Raw genomic sequence first — 26,140 nt, 5'->3', positions numbered from 1 at the left:
CAGCAGTACTGTCCAGCTCTCCTGCTTCAGTCACCAGTCAGTCGTTCGCGTGACCTCCATTTTTAAAAAATCCTGATGCAAATGGAAATAACGGGCCAGGAGGCGAAATGAGAAGTTACGCCCTCTGTGTCGATAATCTGCCCGTTGGAACCGAGGCCTTGACCGAGGCAGAGTTTGGTTTGAGCCAAAACAAATGCTGCTACAATCACAATAACAAAACAGTCGCTTTTAGAGGTGGGTATGAGATGTTGATGGTTTTCCATCAGCCTTGCTTAGCAGGAGATTCCAGCAATGGCCTATGGAGGCACATTTCTGTCCTTGCAATGTAAATGCAATTGAGACAGCAGCTCATATTCTGCTATATTGTGATGTTAGAAATGGTTTAATCTTGCCTCTACTGACTAGGCCTTCTGGATATTCTAATTATTCTAGTCACCCTAGTGACTGACTTATTTCATGTGCAGTATTGTTAGATCTCTAGCGGAATATGGAGATCGTTGGCGTCATGTGAAATTGCTCGGTAACTGTTAGTTAACATGCTTGTATTTTAATCTGTTTGTTGTATTTAATAGAATGAATGAATGAATGAATGAATGAATGAATGAATGAATGAATGAATGAATGAATGAATGAATGAATGAATGAATGAATGAATGAATGAGGTGGGCATAAAGAATTATGAGTTGGTTGGTTTTCTGCCCCCAAAGGTTCTGTTGCTTCTTGGACCCCTCAGGTGTCCTTCCTGAGCCATTACCAACACCTTGCAATGCACTAATGAGGAAGATCCGTCAGCCCTTTTCTTCGGCCTGTTTGGAACCAATTGCTGGAGGAAACAATGGCATCCAGTGGTCTGAAACACACAGTTCTGGTGTCAGTATTGTGCTGTGGTCATGTCTGCCAATAGAGCATCAGCTCAGCTGAAAACACTTTGGAGTTTGGATCTTTTCCTTTGAGCACCTGCTACAAGGTTAATATTCTTGCTGTTCTGGCACCCCAAGGCATTCGGTCAAGGTCTTTCTTCATCCCCTATCCCTGTAGGATGTAGTGGTTAAGAGCAGAGGACTTTAATCTGGAGAACCGGGTTTGATTCCTTACTCCTTCATATAGCGGCAGACTCTCATTTGGTGAACCAGGTCTTTTCCCCACTCGTGCTCATGAAGCCTCCTGGGTGCCCTTGGGGTAGTCACAGTTCTCTCAGAACTCTCTCAGCCCCACCTACCTCACAAGGTGTCTGTTGTGGGGCGGGGAAGGGAAAGAGTTTGCAAGCCACTCTAAAGGCCCATTCCGCACATGCAGAATAATGCACTTTCAAACTGCTTTCAGTGCTCTTTGAAGCTGTGCGGAATAGCAAAATCCACTTTCAAACAGTTGTGAAAGTGGTTTGAAAACGCATTATTTTGCGTGTGTGGAAGGGGCCTGAGACTCCTTATGGTTGAGAAAAGCAGGGTATAAATCCAAACTCTTCTTCTGAGAAATATCCAAGGGGACTTTAGGATCAGAAGGGTTCCTAGAAAAGAACAAGGCTAAGAGGAAAATGGACAGGGAGTTTCAATGGAGGAAAATAGACAGGGAGTTAAGTCCCTTTGGGTGCTGCCAAGAGTCCTGGAATCGCACGTAAGAAGCTGTTGGTTGTTCTGCTGTTTTCTGCTCTTGTGTGTGTGTAAATGATTTTCAGTTGGTTTTATCGTTGCTGTTGCTGTATCTTATTGTTTTGGAAGGACCTCTTAGTCTAAAGAGATGGAGGGTGAAAAAATAGATCAGGAATGCCAGGAGGAACCAGCCAGCTGTCATGGCAGTGAGGATGAGAAGGGTGGACGATGCCCTGTTAGGCCTATCGAACAATGTGGAATCCTCTTATTTGGCACCTAAAAGGGGGCGCCTTGTTTGGTAAACATAGGAGATGGGTTAATTTTTAAAGGAGAGAGAGAGAGGACCCATTGGGGCATGAAAAGCCAGGCGGAACGAGTACACTGTCCTAAATCGGTTGCCCAGGTTACTAAGATGTTCAAGGCAAGATCTGCTCGGCGCGCTGAGTGCCGGACAGAACTGTGAGGGGAAATCCAAAATGGTGCCATCTGAGCGGTTTTGAGAGGTGTTTGAAGCAAAAATCTCTTCTCTGGGAGAATACCTGGAAGGTGATTAAGAGCTGCTAAGCGTGTGAAAAGAAGTGAACCGCGGGGGTGGAGAGGGATGGTGAAATTGAGTTTGGAGGATGGCTCATGAGCAGGGCTGGGAAGGACATGTGGAGCATCAGTGTATCCACAAACCCGTTCCTTGGCTTAGGGGAACATCCTGAAGCAAGCTGGCTGGCTGATTTATTCTGACAAATCTCTCTCTCTCTCTCTCTGTGCCCTCTAGAAGAATCTCCCCTAAACTTTCCCCTGTGGCCATAGTTCCCTTGGAGGCTTGTCTGTTCTTATTTGGCAGTGTTCTCTTCATGCCTGTGAAGTGTGCTGTGCTCATTTCCTGTTACCCTTTGGGGATTTTGGTTGTGTTTTTTAACTCCCCAATAGTGCACAGAGTGTACCTTGGCAGCAGTAGGCTTTTTACGGGGACCGTTCCCTTTGGAGTGACCATCTTGCCAAGGTGCTAATTGCAACATGCAGCGTTTAGGATGGGGGGGGGGGGCTGCCCAGGGATGTGATTTGGATGGCCCGAGCACAGAAGAGGCAAAGCCAAAACTTGGGGCAGGATGACGATCCCACTAGTGCTAATCTACGGGCTGTCACCCCTTTCACTTCGAGTCCCCTGTCTCCGCCGGCTGCTGTGTGACAGACTCACTTCGCCCCACACTCTGTGCGTAAGTTCCTCCCCCTGCCGCCCTACCCCTCTCGCTGCCAATTTTAATCTAGCAGAGCGAGTAAGAATGCAGCGCTGACAGCGGCCGTCTTGGGCTGTCTGGTATTAGAGAGAACAAAGAAGAGCTGGGTTGCAGTTTGTGCGGGCAGTGTGGGACCCGCATACCTAATGAAGAGCCACCGAGTCTGGGGGCTGCAGGGTTGGTAGGTGCTGGCAGATGTCCCGTCTTGGCTGTCCGGCACTGTGTCGGCTCGCAAAGGAGTCTCCGCAGGCAGCGTGGCAAGCTTCCCGCAAGCAAAAGGAACTCTGTTTGCTTCGGAAGATATGATAGAAGAGCCAAAGCCCCAGAGATCGCTGGGAGCTGCATGTTTTACTCTTGGGATGGTCAGAGAATGCGGGAAAAAGCGGAAATGACTCGCGTGGTTCCTCATGCACCAAGCCACCCCTGGCCTGGAAGAGTTTTTGGGCAAAAAAAATCCCACTGAAACCTGCTGAAGTGCAAGTGGTGGAATTGAGAGGCCGAGAGATGTTACCTTACGTGCAGTGCTCCTTGGGAGCTCTCCATTCCCCAGGGAATAAGGTGAGGAGGCTGCAGGTGGAAGGTGGGGTTACCTGCAACGTTTGTGTCGATGTTTAATTTCTCGGATGCGAAAGATTGGGGCCCGAAGACTGCCTTGGGACTCTTTCTTCCAGCCTGGAACCCCTGGTCCTAAGTAAGGCAGGGTCATACTGGCAAGGAGAATCTGCTAGGAAGCATTCTTATTCTCCTTGTTGTTTCTTTTCCTGGCTGAGATTTGAGTCCAGGCAAGGAATGGAGGTGCCGTTCTGTGGAAGTGCTTGTTGCATGTTGGGGAAACGGAGGAGCATCCACGTGCCGGAGGCTGCGTATCTTGCGTCCCTGCCACCTGCAGGATGCAGCCGGGGAGGATCTGCACAGGCCAAAGGCAGCAATGCAAACACCACTGGAATATCTGTTCCTGCGCCGTCCGCGGTCAGGCTTCAGGGCTCGAATCCCAGAATATAAGAAAGCGCAGTGGACCTCTCCAGAGAGATTCTCAGATGGACGTTGTCCGGGCTCATTCGAGAAAGGGCTACAGACAGATCTCCAGAGGGGTTCTCAGTAGCACAGCACATCCCTCCCAGTTCCTGGTGGTTTTAGCATCCCTTCCCCAGGGACTTGGGATGCCTTTATGCCCTTAAAGGTATTATATGGAACTGACCTGTGAAGTTCAGGATTGAGCATTTCCCAGAAGGGCAGAAAGGCACCTCTGTGGGAGTTGTCTATTCAGAAAGCAATTATACAGTCGTTTGTTTTAGTGGGGGGGTCAACGTTTTGTATTTGAATGGCAAGGCTTTTTAAAAACCCAGTTGGCTTTCTGGGATGAGGCTTCAAACAAAGCCCTTGTGATGAATGTCCAGAGGGCTGGCATGAGGGATTTCATGTCCTGTTCCTGCCACTGACCCGTTTCTGTCATCCTCTTACCACGCTGACACTGAAGAATAGGAGGGGGTAACTTTGCAGCAGCAGAAGCATCTCTCAAAAAAGGGGGGGGATTGAAGGCTCGTGGTTCTGGGGCTGGGATTTCAAATTTGTGTTCTCAGAAGCCTGTTCATGATTTCCTCTGCCCCAGAGAGGCTTTGCTGGGTAGAAACTCCGCGCCTCGATGCGCAGGAGTGTTTTTTTCCGCCTGCCCAAGCGGCGTTTTCATCAAGGCATATTCCCCACACCGCACTCCACGTTCCTTTTCTTTTTGTAGTCCTTTTTGAGGCCGAAAAACACAGCCTATTTACAGTTCAAGGAGAAAGCTGCCTGACGAACTATACTTCCCAGGAGACCTTGTGAGCCCCAAGGTCTCCTGGGAACTGTAGTTCCTCAGGCAGTTTTCCCCCTGAACTGTAAATAGGCCGCGTTCGAGCACTCAAAAAGGACTGCTACAAAAAAGAAAAGGGAACGAAGGTCAAAATCAATGGGAAGAAGATTGGGGTGATGATAGTTATTGTGCTCGCTGGGGGGGGGGCGCTGGGAAAGACTTTTCGGGAGGGGCCGAGGGGCTGTTCATTTAAAGATGTATGCAGGCGCCTCGGGTGCACGACGCACCCCCCCGTCCCCTTGACCCTCCGCCACTGCTCTGCCCAGACCACGAATGGTAGAGAGGCCTCCCTCAGACTGCCTTCCTTAGGAAATCCTCTCATTCAGGGTGAAACCACAAGGAAGCATGGGGGTCTTTCACACAGAGGTTTCCCTGTGGTTGTGGGGACTGAACTATAGCGTTCTCCCTCCCCGGAAGTTTCTTGTTTTTCCATGCTTTACTCTTTTCCTTGAGCCCTGTCAAGCTACCAGTTTGGAGGAAGCTTGGAGGAACGATGTGGAAACTGTGGAGAGGCAGAAAATGGATAATATTGGGAGGGAGCTCAGAGAAAAATGGCTGTGATCTGGCACCCGATGCATGGGAAAACCGCCATGTGAAAGACTTCTGGGGTGTGGTTCAGTGCCCCATGTTTGGAGCCGGTCAGCGGCGAGGCCCAACTGGCACCTTGTGTAAACCGACCATGTGCCTCACAGTGTGTCCCAGAATCCTTAGCAATCTGATAAAGCTCTGTTGTGGACGAGTCAAATTGGAAGAGTCCCCGGGAGGCGGAGGGTTCGGATCCTTTCCCCATCACATAGGGTAGAAGGTGCTTATGAGAGCTATATGCGTGGAGGGGTATGTGCCTGTATCAAAATCCTCTTCATCTTGAAAGCGAATTGGAAGATTGCAGCCTGGGGGGTTTCAGCCCTCAGCAAAGGCGACCCTTTTGGTGGAAGGTTCCTCCCTGGCTTGACCAAGAAGTGAACTGCAAGCAGGAGAATTATCCAGGTTTCTCTTGTGAACGTTGTGTGGGTGAACAACAGGCAGAATTGTGCCGGGAGGGACAGTTGGAGACCTTGGTTCTGTCTGCTTCAATCTTCGTGTTGAAGTTTGGGGAAATAATGAGCAGCTAGATCTGTATCCGTGTGTTTGATGTAATGTTAACGATTTCATCAGTGTATTTTATGGATTATGTGTCGGAGAGTTGCCTCGAGCATGGTTAGAAGCTGAGCGCAATTTTTTTAAAAACAAAATTAACGGCAGGGGAGATCAGCAGTGGTCCAGGCTTCGAAGGGCATATTGGCAAGAGATACTTGCCCCCTGCTACCTGGGAGTGTTATCTAGCCCAGGGATCTGCAACCTGCGGCTCTCCAGATGTTCATGGACTGCAAATCCCATCGGCCCCTGCCAGCATGGCCAATTGGCAAGAGATACTTGCCCCCTGCTACCTGGGAGTGTTATCTAGCCCAGGGATCTGCAACCTGCGGCTCTCCAGATGTTCTTGGACTACAAATCCCGTCAGCCCCTGCCAGCATGGCCAATTGGCAAGAGATACTTGCCCCCTGCTACCTGGGAGTGTTATCTAGCCCAGATATCTGCAACCTGCGGCTCTCCAGATGTTCATGGACTACAAATCCCGTCAGCCCCTGCCAGCATGGCCAATTGGCTATGCTGGCAGGGGCTGATGGGATTTGTAGTCCATGCACATCTGGAGAGCCGCGGGTTGCAGACCCCTGATCTAGCCTGTTGGGACACTGACTGAACCTGGTGGGGGTATTTTACAAGCCCCCCTCTAAAGAGCATCCTCTAGCCCTAAACCCAGACAGGGCAGGTGAGATCTGGGGACGCCCCAGAATTACATCTTGTCTCCAGGCTACGGAAATGAGTTCCCCTGGAATAAAGCTGCTCAGGAGGGTGGACAGTATAGCATTGAACCCTGCTGAAATCTCTATCCTCTCCAGGCTCCACCCCCAAATCTCCAGGAGTTCCCCAACCTGGATCTGGCAACTCTATCCCCCACCCCAACCCTAGAAAGGAGAGATAAAGTTCCCATTGGGCCACCCTTAGGTCCAGAGATTATAAGACAGGAAGCCCAGTTTTGTAGCGCAGGAAGTGCTGCAGAGTGACGCTGGTGCTGCTCCCCCACCAGTTACCACCTCTTGGTTGAGAACTTCTAGAAGGTTAATACTGTCTAATCTCCAGGGTCCCAGGTAGAGGTCTTATAACCTACTCTCTGGTCCGTTGCCTGGGATTGAACCTGGGACCTTCTGGGTGCAAAGCGAATGCTCTTACACTGAGCTGTAGCCCCTCCCCAGTGTTTGTAATACAGTCTCAGAAATTATTGTTGCCAGGTGTGAAGACTGGGGTGGGCGGGGTTTGTAGACCGCAGTTATACAGATACTATGCAGTTCACTCTCCAAAGCAGCTGTTTTCTCCAGGAGAACTGAACTTTTTGACATCAGGAGATCAGTTGTAATTCTGGGTAGTCTTCAGGCCCTGCCTGGAGGTTGGCAGCCCTGAGCATTGCTCCTTAGCAAGCACATCATTGAGCACAGGACAGATCGGAGCAGGCCCTGAGGCAAACCCTTGCTTCCCGCTCAGCTGTCCCTCAGAGAAAGCTGATATTCCCCGCAAGGCCTCTTTTTGGCTCTCAGCAGACTTGGGGAAAGTGGAGGATGCAAGAGACCTCTCGGCAGCTACAGCCTTGACATTCCTGAGCAGTTCCAGCTTTCTGAGTTGGTCCCTTATGTTTCGTCCGGCACTCAACCTCTGTCCAGGGGTGGAATGCCCACTCTTGTTCTCCTGGAACAGGGAAGTAAAGGAAGCTACCCTTGATGAGATCATCTTGCTCAAGCAAAGTGAAGAAGCCAGCAACTCCAGAACCATTCCCTGCCCTATTTTATCTTCACTGTAAACCCTAGTCAGATAGGTAAGACTGAACTGACAAGGGCTGGCCCAAGCCCACCCAAATTTATGGTGTATCTATTTATTTAGGTAAAAGAAGAAGAAGAGTTTGGATTTATATCCCCCCTTTCTTTCCTGTAGGAGACTCAAAGGGGCTTACAATCTCCTTGCCCTCCCCTGGGCACAGCAAAGCAACCTTGTGAGAGTAGAGTGGGGGCTGAGAGAGCTCCGAGAAGCTGTGACTAGCCCAAGGTCACCCAGCTGGCGTGTGTGGGAGTGCCAAGGCTAATCTGAATTCCCCAGATAAGCCTCTGCAGCTCAGGAGGCAGAGCTGGGAATCAAACCCGGCTCTTCCAGATTAGATACACAAGCTCTTAACCTCCTACGCCACTGCTGCTCCTTGCTCTGCACTGCAGGTAAAGGTAGTCCCCTGTGCAAACACCAGGTCATTACTGACCCATGGGGCGATGTCACATCATGATGTTTAGGGGGTGGTTCTCCCCTCCATTTCATCCTCACAACTGTGTGAGGTACTTTCGGTTGAGAGGGGTTGACTGATCAAGGTCGCCCAAGGAGCTCCGAGACAGAGTGGGGATTCGAATCTTGGTTTTACCAGAGCCTGCACCAAGAGTCCCCAACATGGGACCTGCGGCCACAGCGGCACCATCTGTCCACTTTCCTGTGCCCCCACTGAGTGCTTTTAGAAAATAAAGTAGGGCTAGGTGGGACTGTTGGCCATTGGAGATGTGATTGGCTGTGCAGATTTTTTAAAAATGTGGTGTTTTCAGCAGCTGCCACCTTAACAGAAGGCTCTTCAAGGGAAGACTAAAGGTAAACTGTGGCAGCCATTTTGTGGTTGGCTGTGCCTCCTGCAGCAGCCATTTTGCGGCAATCGTGTTGTGACTGCGCCCACCACAGTGTCAGGATTCCAAAGGTGCTCATGTGCTAGTAGGGATTTCCACAAAGGTTTTCTAATCGAAGGCCTGCCTTCCAACCTCCACACCTCAGCAGCTGTCTGTCTGAAGACCTTCCCTGAGAATCAAACTGTAAGATTCTCAGTTGGCCCCCCACAGTGATGACACTGGGTGACGAGTGACCCGTCCATCTATTTTAACTTTTAATTAATTGAGGCTAGATGCAGCCTTTACAAATAATTTCCACACTCTCAGCTGTTGGAGCGTCAAAATCCCCTTTCTCTGACAGGGGGATGAAACTATCTCCTAATTAAATTCCCCAACCTTGTTTGGACCCTTGGTAACAGGAGCTGCGGAATGTTCCAGCCCAAAGAAAAGGGAATGGCATTGCTTTTTCCGCTAAATATGACCCAGGCTAGTATTTATGGAGCGTACGTTGGAAAAAAGAATGAGGGGAAGGCTGGTGCGTCTGCAGCCAGGATTCAGGGAGCTGTTAATATGTGGAGTCAGTTTGCTGAGGGTGGCTGTGATAGGGAGCAGAGGCTGCAGTTCTGGGGAACAGTCAGTTTCTGGACTAAAAAACAAAACAGGTTTGGGATCTGCCGTAGATAGGCCCTCGGGAACCAAGGATGGTCCACACACAGGTCTTAGCAGGTTCAGACGTTTAACGTGCGCAGAGCAAGGAATCCAGACAAGAAACAGTAACCTGCAACTAAACCACAATGTTGCTGCCACAAGCTAGCTGAGCTGCAGCCTCTCTTTTATAGCCAGCCTCCCATTCCCTTGTGCAATAACCTCTTGCTGCTGGGTTGCTCTAGTCTGGCTCCTGAAAAGACTCTACTCTAGCTTGCCCCAAAGCTGCTAACTTGCTGCTGCGTCTCCTTTGCTAGTACATAGTCTCCTCCTGCATTGCTCCTGGGACTCTGGAAGGGTGTGTGTGTGTGTGTGTGTGCGCGCGCGTGCGTGCGTGTGTGCATGTGTGCTCTGTATCAAGGGGCTGAAGAGTCTCAGAGCTAAGCTCTTGCTGGGGAATCTCAGAGCGTGGGCCTGGCTGTGGATCCCAGCCTGAATGCTCTGCCTGAGCCTGGGGACCTGGTCCTGCAGGAACTTCGGCTGCTCAGTCTCTGCATCTACGGATAGTGCCTGAGAATCTGGGAACCAACACTGTCCCCTCTTCTCTACCTGAGTCTTCCTCCCAGGGGTACCCATTCAGGCCAGGCTGAGCCCAAACAGGATCCAGGAGGAAGTCTCGCTCCAGTTCTGAAACTAGGCACTTGAATTCCATTGTTTTCGTGAAAGACGTTTGGGATTTCAGTCACTGGATTTTTGGGTCCTCGAAGGAATGTCTCAAAGCGTCTGCTGTGGTGACTTTCCGCAGGCCAAGGCATGCTAGGGAGGGAGTGGATTGTAGAAGGTGCAGTGAAGAGATTCTTTTAGATAGGTCCCTGGTGTGTCATCAGACCCTGAGTTGGATTTTTTAAAAAATTCTGCGTGTGAGTGTAAGAGACGGGGAACGAGGGAGAGAAAGAAGGAATAAATTGCTAATGATACATATTTTAATGAATAATAAGCATTGCTTTAAATACACCAGAAGCTGCCCTGAGTGTTAGATAACAGAAGAGGAACAGTGAAGTAGGAATGGGAATTTCAGAGGCTGCCGTTAACTCTTTGGACCTGCCTTCACTGCAGAAGCAGGTTGGAGAGGGGCCTGCCCAGCAGGGGTGCAGTTGACGTCCAACGAAAGGATAGTGCTCAAGAGCTAATTTGCAAGAGAAAAAAAACAAGGAGTCATCCTGACTGGCTGTGATTCACCGGAGAGCTCTTGGCAAACTTCACCTGCCATTTTAAATTAAAGTTATGCACCTGAACCAGCATTTTGGGAGGTGGCCAATTTAGAGCCGAGAAGGATGATCCAGGGAATTCTGTTATTCAAATTAATTGGTCTCCCAGGTAAACAGGCTGAAGATCCATTATCTTTAGTGTAGTTTCTGCTTTGGTTTGGTTGTCTCCATAGGGGGATGATTCCCCCTTTCCATTGCAAACGGAGAGAAATTTCCAGCAACAGTGGATCATCCATAATGGGGCCATGCGCTACTAGGGAGCAGCAGTGGCGTAGGAGGTTAAGAGCTCGTGTATCTAATCTGGAGGAACCGGGCTTGATTCCCAGCTCTGCCGCCTGAGCTGTGGAGGCTTATCTGGGGAATTCAGATTAGCCTGTGCACTCCCACACACGCCAGCTGGGTGACCTTGGGCTAGTCACAGCTTCTCGGAGCTCTCTCAGCCCCACCTACCTCACAGGGTGTTTGTTGTGAGGGGTGAAGAGCAAGGAGATTGTAAACCCCTTTGAACCTCCTGCAGGAGAGAAAGGGGGGATATAAATCCAAACTCTTCTTCTATTTTTTCCTCAGTATCCCTTTGTGTGCTCCATTCCCCCCTTCCCTGTGCTGCTGAATGGCTTTGTGTTCCCAAAGAGTGGTAGCTATATTGGTAGTTTTATGATGCCTTGGCGCTGACAGCAATTACACATTCTAAAACCAGGCAGAAAGCCCGTCGGTGGTAAGGCCAGGCAGCGGTAGAGGTCACAAGCAAATGCCGAGGCAAAATGGTTCCAATTCAAAAGCCTGCCCTCTTCCTGCCCGCGCAGCGATCAAACCTGCTTTGACTGTGAGATTTCTGGAGAAATCGTACCGAAGCAGTTTGGGGAAAATTGCAGAGGAGGCCCTGGAGGATCAAGCAATCGTACAGGTGCTCTGAAAGAAAAACAAACTTGCTCCAGATCCTCTGAAGATGCCAGCCACAGATGCAGGTGAAACGTCAGGAGAGAATGCTGCTAGAACACGGCCGTACAGTCTGGAAACCAGACAGCACCCCAGTGATTCCGGCTGTGAAAGCCTTCGACAAACTCGCTCCAGTTTTGAAGGCAAGGCAGAGCTATATGTAGGGGTGCCAAGCTCCACTTGGTGGCTGGAGAGCCCCTGCAATTATGAATGGTCTACAGCAGGGGTGACCAACTAATGGCACTCCAGATGTTCATGGACCACAATTGCCATCAACCTCTGCCAGCATGGACAGCTCTACAGGCAACAGAGATCAGTTCTCCTGGAGAAAATGGCTTCTTTTAAGTGTGGATTCCACAGCATTATACCTTGCTGAGATCCCTCTTCTCCCCAAATCCCACTATTCGCAGGTTGCACCCCAAGATCCTCAGGAATTTCCCAACTCACAGCTGACAACTATAATTAAGGCATGTGTGGATGAGGCCTCCAAGAAGTTTTGCTTCCTGAAACTTTTGGACTCCTTTGAGAAGAAGGTAGAAGAGTTTGGATTTATATCCCCCTTTTCTCTCCTGTAGGAGACTCAAAGGGGCTTATAATCTCCTTTCCCTTCCCCTGCACAACAAATAACTAGAAATCTTCCTCGTGTTCTGTTCTCCCCAAGAACTGCCTGCTTCTCTCTTGGTGAAACAGCACTAAAGTTTTCTGTTTTATCCATCTCTGTTCTTTCAGAACTGGAGCGAGACTTCCTCATGGATCCTGTGTTATGCATCCCTTTGTTTTATGCATCCCTCTTGCCACATGAGGAGTTTGTAAGCCATCTTGACTCTCCTTACAGGAAAGAAAGGTGGGGTATAAATCCAAACTCCTCCATCTCCTCTTCCTCCATGTGGCCACCAAAAGTTGTCGATCAGATGTGTGTCGGGAGTTCTATATTTGGAATTAAGCTTCAAGAGCCTGCAATGCATATTTAGGTCAGAACTGTGCTACTTAGGTGTTACCGCTGCTTTTTGGGTAACAATAAGTGATTTCAGCTCAGCAACGTAATGAGGCGCAGGAAGCCAACGTTCTTCAAGCAAAGGATTTTATTTGCAGGTGATGGTCACAGCTCGGGCAGGAGAATCGCACTCTTGCAACCCAGTGCAAGAACTTTTATTCCCAAACTTCAAAAGGGGCAGAGGGGCAGGGAAAAGGGGAGGTGAGGGGGCAAGTCCCTTACCAAACACCAATAAGAAAACAAACAACACCAAAAACAAGAAACAGTTACAACTTCTGGATGGGATTACAAAATCCTGCTGTTAAACGTCTTCCCTGCGGAGATCTACTTGCTAATGGTGCTGGAAGGGAGAAAGCAGATAAAAGGTCCATTCTAAGAAAGGAAATCCAAAAGGTGGAAGCTTAAGTTACCGCGACCCAGCCGTATCTCCTTTATCAGATGGCTGTTTCCTTTAGTAATACCCTGAGGCTCCCGCCTCACATCGCTGCAACAACAAGAAAAAAGTTCAAACTGTCCAATGGTGGTCGCTGCCAACGCCTTCCTAAACGCCTGGGGACCTCTGGGTGCTGGCTTAACAGATCTGGATTTTGCAAAGAGTCCAAAGAAGGTCTTTGTCTCTTTGTTAAGGAGTCGGCTGGGTGTTGGTCTAAAAGTTTCTGCATTCCAGAGCCAACTTCTTTCTTTGTTCCTCTAATACTCAGAACTCTTACAGGCTACTGCTTTTGCTATCAGGAACAATGTAAATTTCAAAAAATAACATTTCTAAAGTTTAAACTGATTAGGGAAACCTTAAGGGATAAAACACATATACTTATAGGCAAGACTTTCCTCTAAACCTAACAAATAACAGAACCTTTAAACTGAACTGGAGAACCTAGATCAAAGCTAAAATCCTAAACAGCGGGACATTCATATTAATTCCTGACTCTGAAGGGGCTTTTATTACATCCTAGAATGGCATAAACAAGAGGGAAACCATATATCATGGGCACAATTCATATGTTTGCAACCTTTGCAAGTCTTATGAAGGCTTCTGAGACACACATGTCTCTGCGTCCTAGCATGGAGCCAGTGTAATCAGGCAACTTGACACAGGAAAATATTTTGTTTATTTTCCTGGCGGTAACATAGGGACAGAAGGCTCCTGTGTCATTTTCTTGTGGTGAAGAATAATAATTTGGATTTATATCCTCCCCTTTCTCTCCTGTAGGAGATTCAAAGGGGCTTACAAACTCCTTTCCCTTCCCCGCTCACAACAAACACCCTGTGAGGTGGGTGGGGCTGAGAGAGCTCCGAAAAGCTGTGACTAGCCCAAGGTCACCCAACTGGCGTGTGTGGGAGTGCACAGGCTAATCTGAACTCCCCAGATAAGCCTCCACAGCTCAGGCGGCAGAGCAGGGAATCAAACCCGGTTCCTCTAGATTAGAATGCACCTGCTCTTAGGGTTGGAGCAGTTGCTGTTTGCCCCATTGAAGGTTCCACATCTACTGATGGATTACAGGTAAGAGTTCCCATTGGGGCAAATAGTGACTTCCCACTGGGGCCTTTTACAGCCATGGAAATGGCACATGGGAAGATTTCATCCTCCTCTCCCCACAGGCCTGATCTAAATTGGGACTACGTATGCATGGAACTCCCCAGATTATGTCTGTTGACTAGACATATGGGACAATTAGAGCATGATGTTATGTGGACACTCCCTTTGCCCCCCCCCCCCAAAAGCCTTCCAGAAGCCAAAGGGAGAAAAACCTCAGTTCAGAATCTGCTCCAGATTCCTTGCACCTGGGCTATACAAAACAGTCAATGATCAGGCGGAGAGAAGTGCAAATGGATGTGACAGAGAAAGATATTTTAATTGGGATGCCTCATGAATGGGGCCCTCATACATGTGTCCCGAGGGTCTAGTGCCCTCCCCGGACAACCTGAGAACGCTGCTGGTAGCATGAAGCCAAGGTGATTTCCTTTTCCTTGCAGTTTGTAAAGAAATATATCCTTGCCCGTTTGGGTTTTTTTTTGCCCCTTTGGAACACTGCAGATTGCACAATCTATCCTTTGTAGATTATGGATTAGTAGCAGCAGCTCACTCTTGAGCAAAAAAAAAGCACACAGGCTTGTCTTTAGACAGCTAAAAATAACGTTGGACGCATTTTCTCTATTTTTATGCAAGGGAGGGGGATGCAGGAATTTTCCCTCATCCACTTAATTTCCCTTTCTCCTGCAGTCCTCTCTCTCTCTCTCTCTCTCTCTCTCTCTCTCTCTCTTTTATATAATACTTTGTACCGTTGCTGGAATCTGGCAAGGAAAAGCTAGGCGGGTTCCTTGCGAGGGATTGGGGACCGAGAGAGGTCTGCACGGACTGTGACAGCCCGAGGAGGAATGTAGGAGTGGGGAGGCAAACCCAGTTCACCAGATTAGAGTCTGCTGCTCATGTGGAGGAGCGGGAGAATCATACCTGGTCCTCTGGATTAGAGTCTACCTGCCCTTAACCACTGCTACACCACACATAGCAGACACAAGGACTGTGTGACATGTGAGTCAGGCCTCAGTCACACATTTGTTGAGTGTCTGGGCAGTGGAAAGTGCTGTCAACTCACAACTGACTTATGGTGTCACTGGAGGGTTTTCAAGGCAAGGGGTGTTCAGAGGTGGTTGCCCATTGGCGACATCTGCGTCAGGACCCTGGGATTCCTTGGTGGTCTCCCATCTAATCATCTAACCCGAACTGACACCGATGAACTTCCAAGAGCTGTTGAGATCTGCTAGGCTTCGCCACCCTGGTCAGGGCATTAGGGGCCTTCAGCGAGCCATAAAGTATCTGGGGCATTGTGAGAACAACTGAGATCATGTCTTCAAAGTGTTCTCCAGGCACATGAGACACAGTTGCCATGCAGACTTAAAAAGAGTTACTCCAGTATAAACCCATTTATTTCAGCGAGGCTTAGACAGGAATAACTCTGCATAGGATTGAGGCCAGCAAGTTTAAAATGGGTTGTAGTCTGCGGCAGGGCAGTGGTCACCATTTTCTTTCCTTGTGCGGACTTTAAAAGAGACTGACCAGAGATGAAGATGATCTGGGCTTTTGCACTCTGAAATAGTTGCAGGGGTTTTTTTTTCAAGGTGCAGCCTTTCTCACCTTTGTGCAAGGAGGAACCTCTACCAAAACCTTGCCTTCCTGAGCAGCTATAAACAATGCTGGAGTTTTTATTGTTTCTGCCTTACTTCTGGAAACCAAAACAGGAAGATGCAGAAATGAAAAGTAGGTCCCAGCTTGCAGAGGACTTAGGAGCCAGCGTGGTGTAGTAGTTAAGAGCAGGTGGATTCTAATCTGGCGAACCGGGTTTGATCCCCCACTGCTCCACCTGAGTGATGGAGGCTTATCTGGTGAACCAGATGTGTTTCCACACTCCTGCATTCCTGCTGGGTGACCTTGGGCTAGTCACAGTTCGGAACTCTCTCAACCCCACCTACACCAGGGGTCTGTTGTGGGGAGAGGAAGGGAAAGGAGCTTATAAGCCATTTTGAGTCTCCTTATAGGAGAGAAAGGTGGGATATAAATCCAAACTCCTCCTCCTCCTCTTCTTCTTAGGAGGCGTAGGAGGTTAAGAGCTCGTGTATCTAATCTGGAGGAACCGGGTTTGATTCCCAGCTCTGTCACCTGAGCTGTGGAAGCTTATCTGGGGAATTCAGGTTAGCCTGTGCACTCCCACACACGCCAGCTGGCTGACCTTGGGCTAGTCCAGGGGTAGGGAACCTGCGGCTCTCCAGATGTTCAGGAACTACAATTCCCATCAGCCCCTACCAGCATGGCCAATTGGCCATGCTGACAGAGGCTGATGGGAATTGTAGTTCCTGAACATCTGGAGAGCCGCAGGTTCCCTACCCCTGGGCTAGTCACAGCTTCTCGGTGCTCTCTCAGCCCCACCTACCTCACAGGGTGTTTGTTGTGAGGGGGGGAAGGGCAAGGAGATTGTAAGCCCCTTTGAGTCTCCTACAGGAAAGGGGGGATAGAAATCCAAGCTCCTCCTCCTCCTCCTCCTCTTCTTCTTCTTCTTCTTCTTCTTCTTCATCATCATCATCATCATCCTGGATCTGAAAAGATTAGAGAGAGGCCAGCTCTGGCTGTGCAAAGATGGGATCTAAGGGGAGCAGGGGAAGGAGGGGAAGAGAGATTGGGAGGAATTCTGAGCATAACTGGGACAGAACTCTCTCTTCCCTTCTCTTGGTTTGTACCCCTTCTCTGTAACCCTTACTGTCCTCTCCAGCAGTTTCCTTCTCCCACTCGGGAACCTTCCCATACTAGCCTTGCAGCTGTCTTTCCTCTGAAGCTACAATATTTTTACTAATTACACATCTGCAAAACCTTAATTCTTTTTTGCAAAACAATGCTATTCTCCTACCGCTCCGTGGGCGAGAGCACTGCTGGAGTCGAAGGCAGGCTTCAAACGGTGCTGAGTAGAGTGGCAGAAGGCAGCCAACCTGCTGCCAAGCATGTAAATGGATTTTTTTATTTTATTTTTAATGATGCAGCTTATGGTTGTGGTAACTGGATGATTCATTGTCTAGCTTCCTCACCCCGCTAGCTCTTACTGGAGGGTCAGTGTATATTTAGAAACTTCGGTTTTAAAAAGGGTAGGGGAAAGCAAAGGTAACAGCAGGTGGTTAAAAACCACCAAATCCGTCTGAATATGCCTGCTGTTCTAGGTAGGACTGCATCTACATTTTTGTTGAAGGGGGGCACAAAAGTACCAATTGATGTCCTTTATATAGTATATTTTTTTCTTTATATAATCTGCTACTGCTATTGCCTGTTCTCCCCAGCATGCTGCAAGGGGCAAGCATCCCGTTGGCCCCATAGATCCAGCCTTGGTAGGAGGGGCTTCTTTCTGTGGGGCTTTGTCTACTCTTCCCCACTTTAAGGTCTTGTGGGGGAGGATGGAAACAGCTGCCCCCCATGTCCTTGCCGACAAGTAGTATCAGAGATAAATGTAAGATACTATACACTTAGGCAGAAAAAATGAAATGCACAGATGTAGGATGGGTGACGCCTGGCTTGACAACACTACATGCAGAAGGGATCTGGGAGTCTTAGTAGACCACAAACTGAACATGAGTCAGCAGTGTGATGCGGCAGCCAAAAAAGCCAATGCGATTCTGGGTTGTATCAATAGGAGTATAGTGCCTAGATTGAGGGATATAATTGTACCTCTCTATTCTGCTTTGGTTAGACCTCACCTGGAATATTGTGTACAGTTCTGGGCACCGCAATTCAAGGAGGATATTGACAAGCTGGAACGGGTTGAGAAGAGGGCAACCAAAATGGTAAAAAGTCTGGAGTCCATGCCCTACGAGGAGAGACTTAGGGAGCTGGGTATGTTTAGTGTGGTGAAGAGAAGGTTAAGATGTCCTGTTGGAGCAAACTTGTTTCCTGCTGCTCCAGAGACTAGGACTAGGAGTAATAGGTTCAAGCAGAAGAAAAAGAGATTCCACCTAAACATCAGGAAAAACTTCCTGACAGTAAGGGCTGTTCAACAGTGGAATGCACTACCACGGAGTGTAGTGGAGTCTCCTTCTTTGGAGGTTTTTAAACAGAGGCTGGATGACCATCTGTCAGGAGTGCCTTAATTGTGTGAGGGGTGGGGGAATTAGGGTTGGAAATTTCCTGGAGATTTGCAGATTGGGGCCTGGGGAGATCAGGGACCTCAGTGGGGTACAATGCCACAGAGTCCACCCTCCAAAATATCCATTTTCTCCAGGGGGACTCATCTCTGTAGCTTGGGGATGAGCTGTAATTCTGAGAGGTCTCCAAGTCCCACCTGGGCCCTGGCACCCTTAGCTGCCACCTGTACAGCGACTTTCTGGCCTTGAAGGAATCATGAGTAATATTCATTTACAGTCCAGTAGGAGCCGCGTGGCATAGTGGTTAAGTGCTTGCACTGCCACTCACACAGTCAGGAGTTCGAGCCCCCTGTGGGTCAGATATTCTGGCAGCTGGCTCATGGTCAACTCAGCCATCCATCCATTCCTTGGTCAGTAGATGAGTAGCTAGGGGGTAAAGAATGGCGGGGGAAAGAAATGGCAAACTACCCCACAAAAACGGCTTGCCTATGAAATCACTGCTCGCAGTGGTACCCCAGGGTCGGACACGACTGAAGGGGAAGCTTTACCTTTACAGTCCAATAACATTTGCCTGGTCAGGTGATCACCCTGTAAATCCTTGATCACTGTAGTAGGTGACCTGTAAGAACTCAATGTGAGACTTTGAAACACCGCTGTCACTCAGAATAGAGGTTCCTTGCCGTGATCAACCAAGGGTCTGCCTCTGTATAAATTCAGCTTTGAGCAGCAGTGGCGTAGGAGGTTAAGAGCTCGTGTATCTAATCTGGAGGAACCGGGTTTGATTCCCAGCTCTGCCGCCTGAGCTGTGGAGGCTTATCTGGGGAATTCAGATTACCCTGTGCACTCCCACACATGCCAGCTGGGTGACCTTTGTTAGAAACGTGGGTCCAAGGACCCTCAAAATAATCTGGACAAAGTTGGTGAAGCAGGTAACAAAGCTTTTATTGGTTTACGGTCTTGCAAGATCGGGTGTCCACCCAGTAGTAGGCACACCCTTCCTTTGTTCTACAACAGTTTATAATACTTTTTCAGGACCACCCAATCCCTCCCTCACTTCTCCATTGGCTAGGAGATGAGGGCCATAGCCTATTACAATTCATCTAGGCATACTATGTCATATACCAGGTGGTATCTCCTCAACTTAATACATCTCTATATGCTCATTTCCTGCAATTAATATTTTGGTTCTTAGTTGTCAACCCTTCCGTTAGCATCGTCTCTCATGATATATATCCATGCACCTGCAAGAAGCACGTCTTTTGGTTCCCTTTATCTTACTGTAGAAGACACCATACATATTTTACCCCTTCATCCAAAGTGCCTTCTACCTTGGCACAGGATCTTAGCCGCCTATAAGTGGGTAACTCTCTTGGCACAAGAACCCTAGGTCTTCCTGACCCACTCCCCTGCGTTTGAAGACTGACTATCCCAAGCTTGCTAGGGGCCCCTCTTATCAGCAGGTGCCCTTCCTGGTTTTGGCACAAGAACCTCATGTTCTATTACTGTTTAGAGGACTATTGAAGCCAGGCTTCAGAAGCTATCTTAGAAAAAAGACTTTAGCTAGAGGCCTTAAGAAGCTTCTGAATGGAGTTTCTTAGCTTAATAGCACCTCCACTGATTAGGGATCTAGAGAAGCAAAGCTGTTTTAGCTATTTTTACACTTTAAACTGAGAGAGATAACATTTAGTAGCAGTAGATTCATTACACATGAAGCATTAGGATACATATATTGAACATGAGTGATTAACATATTGCTTTAAAAGTTTCCTTATTTAAGCTACTAATATAAAAGCATTCAAATATACAAAACATGATTATAAACTACTACATCACCACATCACCTTATTATTCCCCTAACCCTATTGACCTTTCTTGTTCTTCTGCTAGCTCATTTTTAAAGCAGGTGTGCTTTTAATTGGGATACATGATAAGAAAATACACAAAGTCTAAATGGAATATACTAAGCATCATACTCCCATCTCTCTTTGAATTCTATCCAACTTAACAGGCTTTTTATTCAAGTGTAGATACTATACATGGACTTTATATTCAGAGTTCACCTACTAAATCTTGTGATTCTGTGAAGGGTATATTCTTTGTGACTTCTAAATCCAATATTTGTGCACTAAATATGTTTATGTGTGTAGATAACTCAATATAATCTTACACCTTATGAAAACACCTAAAGCTACCTTCTTTTATAACTTATAAGGCAATCATTGTCATTGTCCCGTGTATACTTTATAAAAGTAACACCTCTTTGGCATATGTAAAAGCAACATTTTCATCTATCACACCTTGGGCTAGTCACAGCTTCTCGGAGCTCTGTCAGCCCCACCTACCTCACAGGGTGTTTGTTGTGAGGGGGGAAGGGCAAGGAGATTGAGTCTCCTACAGGAGAGAAAGGGGGGATATAAATCCAAAACTTCTCTCTTCTCTTTTTCTTCATATGTGTTGTGGTTATGGTCGCCAAGCTCGGGGGTGGGGGGTGGAGTTCTCCCAGAATTACTACTGATCTCCAGACTACAGAGATCAGCTCCCCTGAAAGAATTGGTAGCTTCACAGGGTGAAATTGATGGCATAATATACTCATTGATCTCCTTCCCCTCCCCGGGTTCTGCCTCCAAATTTCCCGCCATTTCCCATCCCTGGGTTAGCAGTCCCATTCGTGGCCTAGTTGTAGATTTAAATGTGTTAATGTTTAAATATTTTCTGCTTGTCTCTGTTGGCCTTGTGAACCCATTTAGTTGTTTTCACTTCAGTTATAGTTGCCAACTCTGGTTTGGAAAATTCCTGGAGATTTGAGTGGTTGTCCCTGAGGAGAGCAGAGTCTGGGAAGCCCGGGGGCGGGGCGGTTCCTTAGTGCTGACCCTCTGAGGCGGCCATTTCCTCCAATGGCACTGATTTCTGTAGCCTGGGGATCAATTGTGATTTAAGGAGATCTCCAGCTCCAACATGGGAGCCGGCAACCCTAATTTCAGTTGTGATCTCTTTTGGGGCATACAACCTTCTTTTGGTACATGTTTTCAGGGACCAAATGGAGCTGGGGGGGGCGCAAGATTCAAATAACTCTTACCATAGTTGCATTGCTTGGGGCTCGTATTGAATTAAGCACAACTGGTATTGTATTTCTTTTAATGTGTTGTGGGTTTTATGGGTTGTATGGCCATGTTCCAATAGTATTTTCTCCTGACATTTCACCTACATCTGTGGCTGGCATCTTCAGAAGATCTGAAGATTCCAGCCACAGATGCAGGCAAAACGTCAGGAGAAAATGCTACTGGAACACGGCCATGCAACCCAGAGAACCCACAATGCACTAGTGATTCCAGCTGTGAAAGCCTTCAACAATATTTATTTTAATGTTACTCACTTGAGAGAGTTGTGGGACTCCCAGTGCAGTATCAGCTAATGAGAGGCCAGGGGGGAAAGGATCCTGGGGATGAAGACAGCACCCTTCTGCCAAACCTGCGATTCCCTGAACACGCTTGGCAAAATGCACATACATTTTGGCTCTGAACCCTGAGAGAACTCGCAGAGCCCTAACGTTATCATAAACCAGTTTTAAGCGGCTATCTTCCTGTCTCTCTCTGTCTTCCAGGTGTGTGAGAAAATGGTAGTGCAACCGTGAGACAATGCACTACACAATGACATGTTGTCTTCCGGTCCTGGTCCTCCACTGCGTTCTCCTTAGCACTGCCCTGGTTGCCGCTTGCCCAGCTCGTTGCGAGTGCGTCCCTCAGATCAAGTCGGTCATCTGCCACCGCAAGCGCTTGACCTCCATACCTGAGGGGATACCAACAGAAACAAAGATCCTGGAGCTGAACAAGAACCGCATACGCTGCCTGAACTCGGGGGACTTGGCCCCGTATCCTCTACTGGAAGAGCTCGATTTCAGTGAGAACATCATCACAAATGTGGAACCGGGGGCTTTCAGTAATCTCCTCAACCTGCAGACTTTGCGGTTGCGCGGCAACCAGCTCAAACTGATCCCACTGGGTGTCTTCAGTAAACTGTCCAATCTCACTCTTCTGGACATAAGTGAGAACAAATTAGTCATCCTTTTGGACTACGTCTTTCAAGACCTGAGGAATCTGAAGACCCTGGAAGTGGGAGACAATGACTTGGTGTATATTTCCCGAAAGGCTTTCTCCGGCCTGGTCAGTCTTCAGCAGCTGACCATAGAGAAGTGTAACCTGACCGGCATCTCAGCCGAATCCCTCTCACGCCTCCAAAACCTAGAGGTCCTCCGCCTCCGACACCTCAGCGTTGCCTCAATAGATGATCAGAACTTTAAGAAGCTTTATAATCTTTGGCAGCTGGAAGTTGAAAATTGGCCGCTCCTGGAGGACATTTCACCGAACGGCTTCCAGGGATTAAACCTCACCTCCCTCTCCATAACTTACACCAATATCACAGTGGTGCCCACAGCTGCCTTGAGGAACCTGGTCCATCTCATGTACCTCAATTTGTCCTACAACCCCATCAGCACTGTGCCCAAGGGGGCCTTCAAGGATCTTTTTCGGCTTAGAGAGCTCCACATGGTGGGTGCCCTTTTGGTCTTGGTTGAACCTCAGGCGCTCTTTGGCTTGAGGCAGATTCGCCTCGTCAATCTATCCAACAACTTCTTGTCCACTCTGGAAGAAAGCACCTTCCACTCGGTGAACACACTGGAAACTCTCAGAGTAGACCGGAACCCTTTGGTCTGCGACTGCCGTCTCCTCTGGATCCTTCAGCGCCGCAAGACGCTGAACTTTGACGGACAACCTCCAATGTGTTCCTCGCCACCTGAGATACAGGGGAACGCCCTGCAAGATTTCCCAGACTCTGTCCTCTTCGAATATTTCACCTGCCAAAAGCCCCAAATAAGGGACCGAAAGCTCCAGCATATCACAGCTTACGAAGGGCAGGCAGTGTCCTTTCTGTGTCGGGCCGATGGGGACCCCATCCCAACTATTATCTGGGTGTCTCCTCAGCACAGGATGATCACCACCAAGACTGCTGGGCGAGCCACCGTCTTGCCTAGTGGGACATTAGAAATCCGCTATGCCCAGGTCCAAGACAGTGGCACCTACATTTGCATTGCCAGTAACGCGGGGGGCAATGACACATACTTTGCCACCTTGACAGTCAAAGGGCATTCCATTGACAGTTCCCTCTATGCAAACAGGACCTTGTACCTCAGCGAGTTCAACGATACTTTTCACAACAACACACATGTTTTCTTAAAGTTTACGTTGGACCTCAAAACCATCTTGGTGTCCACGGCCATGGGCTGCATCACTTTCTTAGGTGTGGTCCTCTTTTGCTTCCTCCTCCTTTTTGTCTGGAGCCGGGGCCGTGGACAGCATAAGAACAACTTCTCTGTGGAGTACTCCTTCCGTAAGGTGGACGGCCCGACCACGACGGCGGGCCAAGGTGGTGCCAGGAAGTTCAACATGAAAATGATTTGAAGATCTGGGGATGGGTGGGAGCCTTTCAAGGTGCCATCTGCTGATATTAAGGCAGGTTGGGGTTTTTTGGGGTTTAGTAGCCACATAGGGCAGAGGCGTATGGCCTATAGGGACATGGGGTCACCCATATACCCGGGCACATGCCGGGTGCCCCCCCATGTGACAAAACAGTGTGTGACCCAGCCGCACATCACCAAGCCCCCCCACCTCCCCGAGGCCCCCCCCCCGCCTTTGTGCAGACTGGCTTTTTTCCTCCCCAGGCAAAAGCTGGCCTGCACAGAGGCCGGGGGTGGGACTCAGTTCCCCAAGCCACTCCCCCCAAGCGCAGGGGGTGCAGGGGGCACCCCAAGAAGGTGTGTCTCCAGGCACCATTTCCTCCTGATACGCCTCTGACCTAGGGCTACTGGGGAATCTTCCACTGGGGGCTTAAGTTGATAACCCCATAAGAATGAATGATTACGGGGGACGTTGTTTCTCCATCCATCCAGTTCTACTTCAAGGGCTCAGAGGTGAGCAGTGAACTTGCAAATTCACCTCCCTGATCTTGCTGGAGACATTAACGTAGCAGAAGCGTTCCACCTTGGGATAGCCGTGGCTGTCTTCCTGGAGGTCTCTCTCCGATTTACGGATACATCTCTCGTGCTCTCTGAACAACTGTGCTTCCATTGCCCTGAATTCCCCTAGTACCAATGAGGCATGCGCACACACAACTTGTGGTTTTGAGGTCCTCACACTGTAGCTTTTTTCTTTTTCTTCCTAGTATCAACTATGCATTTCTCGAATAACGAGAGCATCCATATGTTTGGGCTTTGAAGAACCTCATATCGTTGTCCTTTTTTTAGTGACTATTTTTGAAAATCTTGATCTAGTGCATGGATTCCTTTTTAAACTGTTTTATATGCACTCCCAACAAACATCTTCCTGTACAGATGAGGATTCCAGCCCGGGGGAGCGGGGAGGGGGGGTGACACGTGACTGCTCCATCCCAGCCCGTCTTCCCATCCCTTTGAAGGCGATCCAGTGATGTGAAAGCTTGCTGGGGAGGTGTAGTGCCTTTGAGTCCTTTCTAGTCTTTTTAATAAGGGTTTCCAGCAAATGTTTATCCTACCTGCCCAAAGCAATAACGTGCTTTTTTCCCACTCAGACACATTGAATTGAACACAACGTCCTGGAAGCAGGAATTAACAGGGACGGGCGAACCCTTCCGGTTATTAGTGACCCGAATGGAACTCCTTCCTTTCTTCTGTGGGTGCGCATACAGAAATTGTGCATGCAATGTAGGCTCACCGGCTTTGTAAGCTTGCTAGGAAGTGAATCCCATTGATACTGTTGGGTTTTGGCAAGGCCGAAAGAGTGTACTTCCGGTTTCGTGGAAAGGAAAGGAAAAAGAACTGTGTGTGTAGCTTTTGTTTAAAGGAGAGCTTTTTAACAAGCAAGGGGGTTACAATTTTCGGGGGAGGTGTTGCTGGAACTTTACTGAGTTGAATGGGATTGTTACAAGGTCTTCCTGGTGGACTGCATCCTGTGTCTTGTTAGTACAGCAAGCTACATTTCTTTTTGAAGGTCAACGTGGCGAAGGCGAGGGAGGAAACCCCGCTTGACCAAGACAACTCCTTCTTTGTTCTCAGGGTCAAATAAAATGTCCAGATTTAAGGCTGGTTCCCCGGAGATACTTCCAAGCAAGGCCTAAGGGAAATAGCATTCCTCAAAGTGTTTTAATATTGGATATATCCCCCAGTGGTGGTGAACCTTTGGCACTCCAGATGTTATGGACTACAATTCCCATCAATTCCCTCAACTGGCCATGCTGGCAGGGGCTGATGGGAATTGTAGTCCATAACATCTGGAGTGCCAAAGGTTCGCCACCACGGCCCCATGCCAATAGCAGGCTCTTGTTGATTTCTAAGGGTTAGTAGGGCAGGCTATGAGTTTTAGAAAACAAAGCAAATCTGCATGAGGGATGAGGGGTTCAGCATCTGACTTTGCTAAACAGAGATATCATTTATGAGGAGTATGTATAAACTGCTTTGGGGTTTCAGCTCCTATCATGTTCATCACCCTGTGACACAAGCAAAGTGAAGCAAGTGACTTGCACATGGTATTCCTGTAATGGTATTGCCTAACTAACCTGCCTCTGACCAGTCCTCAGCACAGGTATTTCTCATAGGTCACTTCTCCAGCCATTGCCTTTCCGTGATCCTTCTCAAGGGACGAAGGAACCTAGCTACAAAAATACCAAGTACGGCTGTCAAGCACCCGAGAGACACGGAGTGAAATTCGGAATCGTGTAGCAAATGAAACAATAGCCGAATATCGGCACTGCTGAGTAATAATCAGAAATGTGCAGCAAATGTAAAAATAGCCGAATGCCGGCACTACTGAGTGGTACTCAGTTGTGTAGAAATAGCCGAATATCAGCACTACTGAGTGGTATTCAGTTATATAAAAATAGCCGAATATCAGCACTACTGAGTGGTAGTTATGTAAAAATAGCCGAATATCGGCACTACTGAGTGGTAATCAGTTACGTAAAAATAGCCGAATATCGGCACTACTGAGTGGTACTCAGTTATGTGCAGTACATGAAACAGTAGCAGAATATCGGCACCACTGCGTGTACTCAGTCATAGGCAGCATGTGAAACGATAGCAGAATATCAGCGCCTCCTCTCCCACCAAATCCCTTTTCCCCAGTAGAAAGGAAACCGAAGCGCAACCACTTGACTGATGCCTCCCACCACAGGTCTCTGTGGAAATGTGCTGGGTGGGACACACATCCAGGCATCTGCTGGAAGATTATTTTTGTCGATAAGTGCTACCGGAGGTTTCGGTTG

General features: G+C 48.5%; 1 protein-coding gene across 1 annotated transcript in view; it reads left to right on the top strand.

The window, feature by feature from the left end:
- The window catches only part of LINGO3 (leucine rich repeat and Ig domain containing 3), a 73,602-nt gene extending 47,720 nt beyond the window's left edge, over positions 1-25,882 (top strand). Inside the window, exon 2 of the mRNA XM_048498513.1 lies at positions 21,456-25,882. Within this exon, the coding sequence (XP_048354470.1) occupies positions 21,490-23,307 (1,818 nt within the window). The 5' untranslated portion in view covers positions 21,456-21,489 and the 3' untranslated portion in view covers positions 23,308-25,882. The remainder of the gene's footprint in view (positions 1-21,455) is intronic.
- The last annotated feature ends 258 nt before the right edge of the window (positions 25,883-26,140 follow it).

Source organism: Sphaerodactylus townsendi, linkage group LG05, assembly GCF_021028975.2.
Source record: "Sphaerodactylus townsendi isolate TG3544 linkage group LG05, MPM_Stown_v2.3, whole genome shotgun sequence".
Taxonomy (NCBI): Eukaryota; Metazoa; Chordata; class Lepidosauria; order Squamata; family Sphaerodactylidae; genus Sphaerodactylus; species Sphaerodactylus townsendi.
The sequence above is the reverse complement of the archived record's forward strand: the minus strand, read 5'-3'. Positions and strand labels throughout refer to the sequence as shown.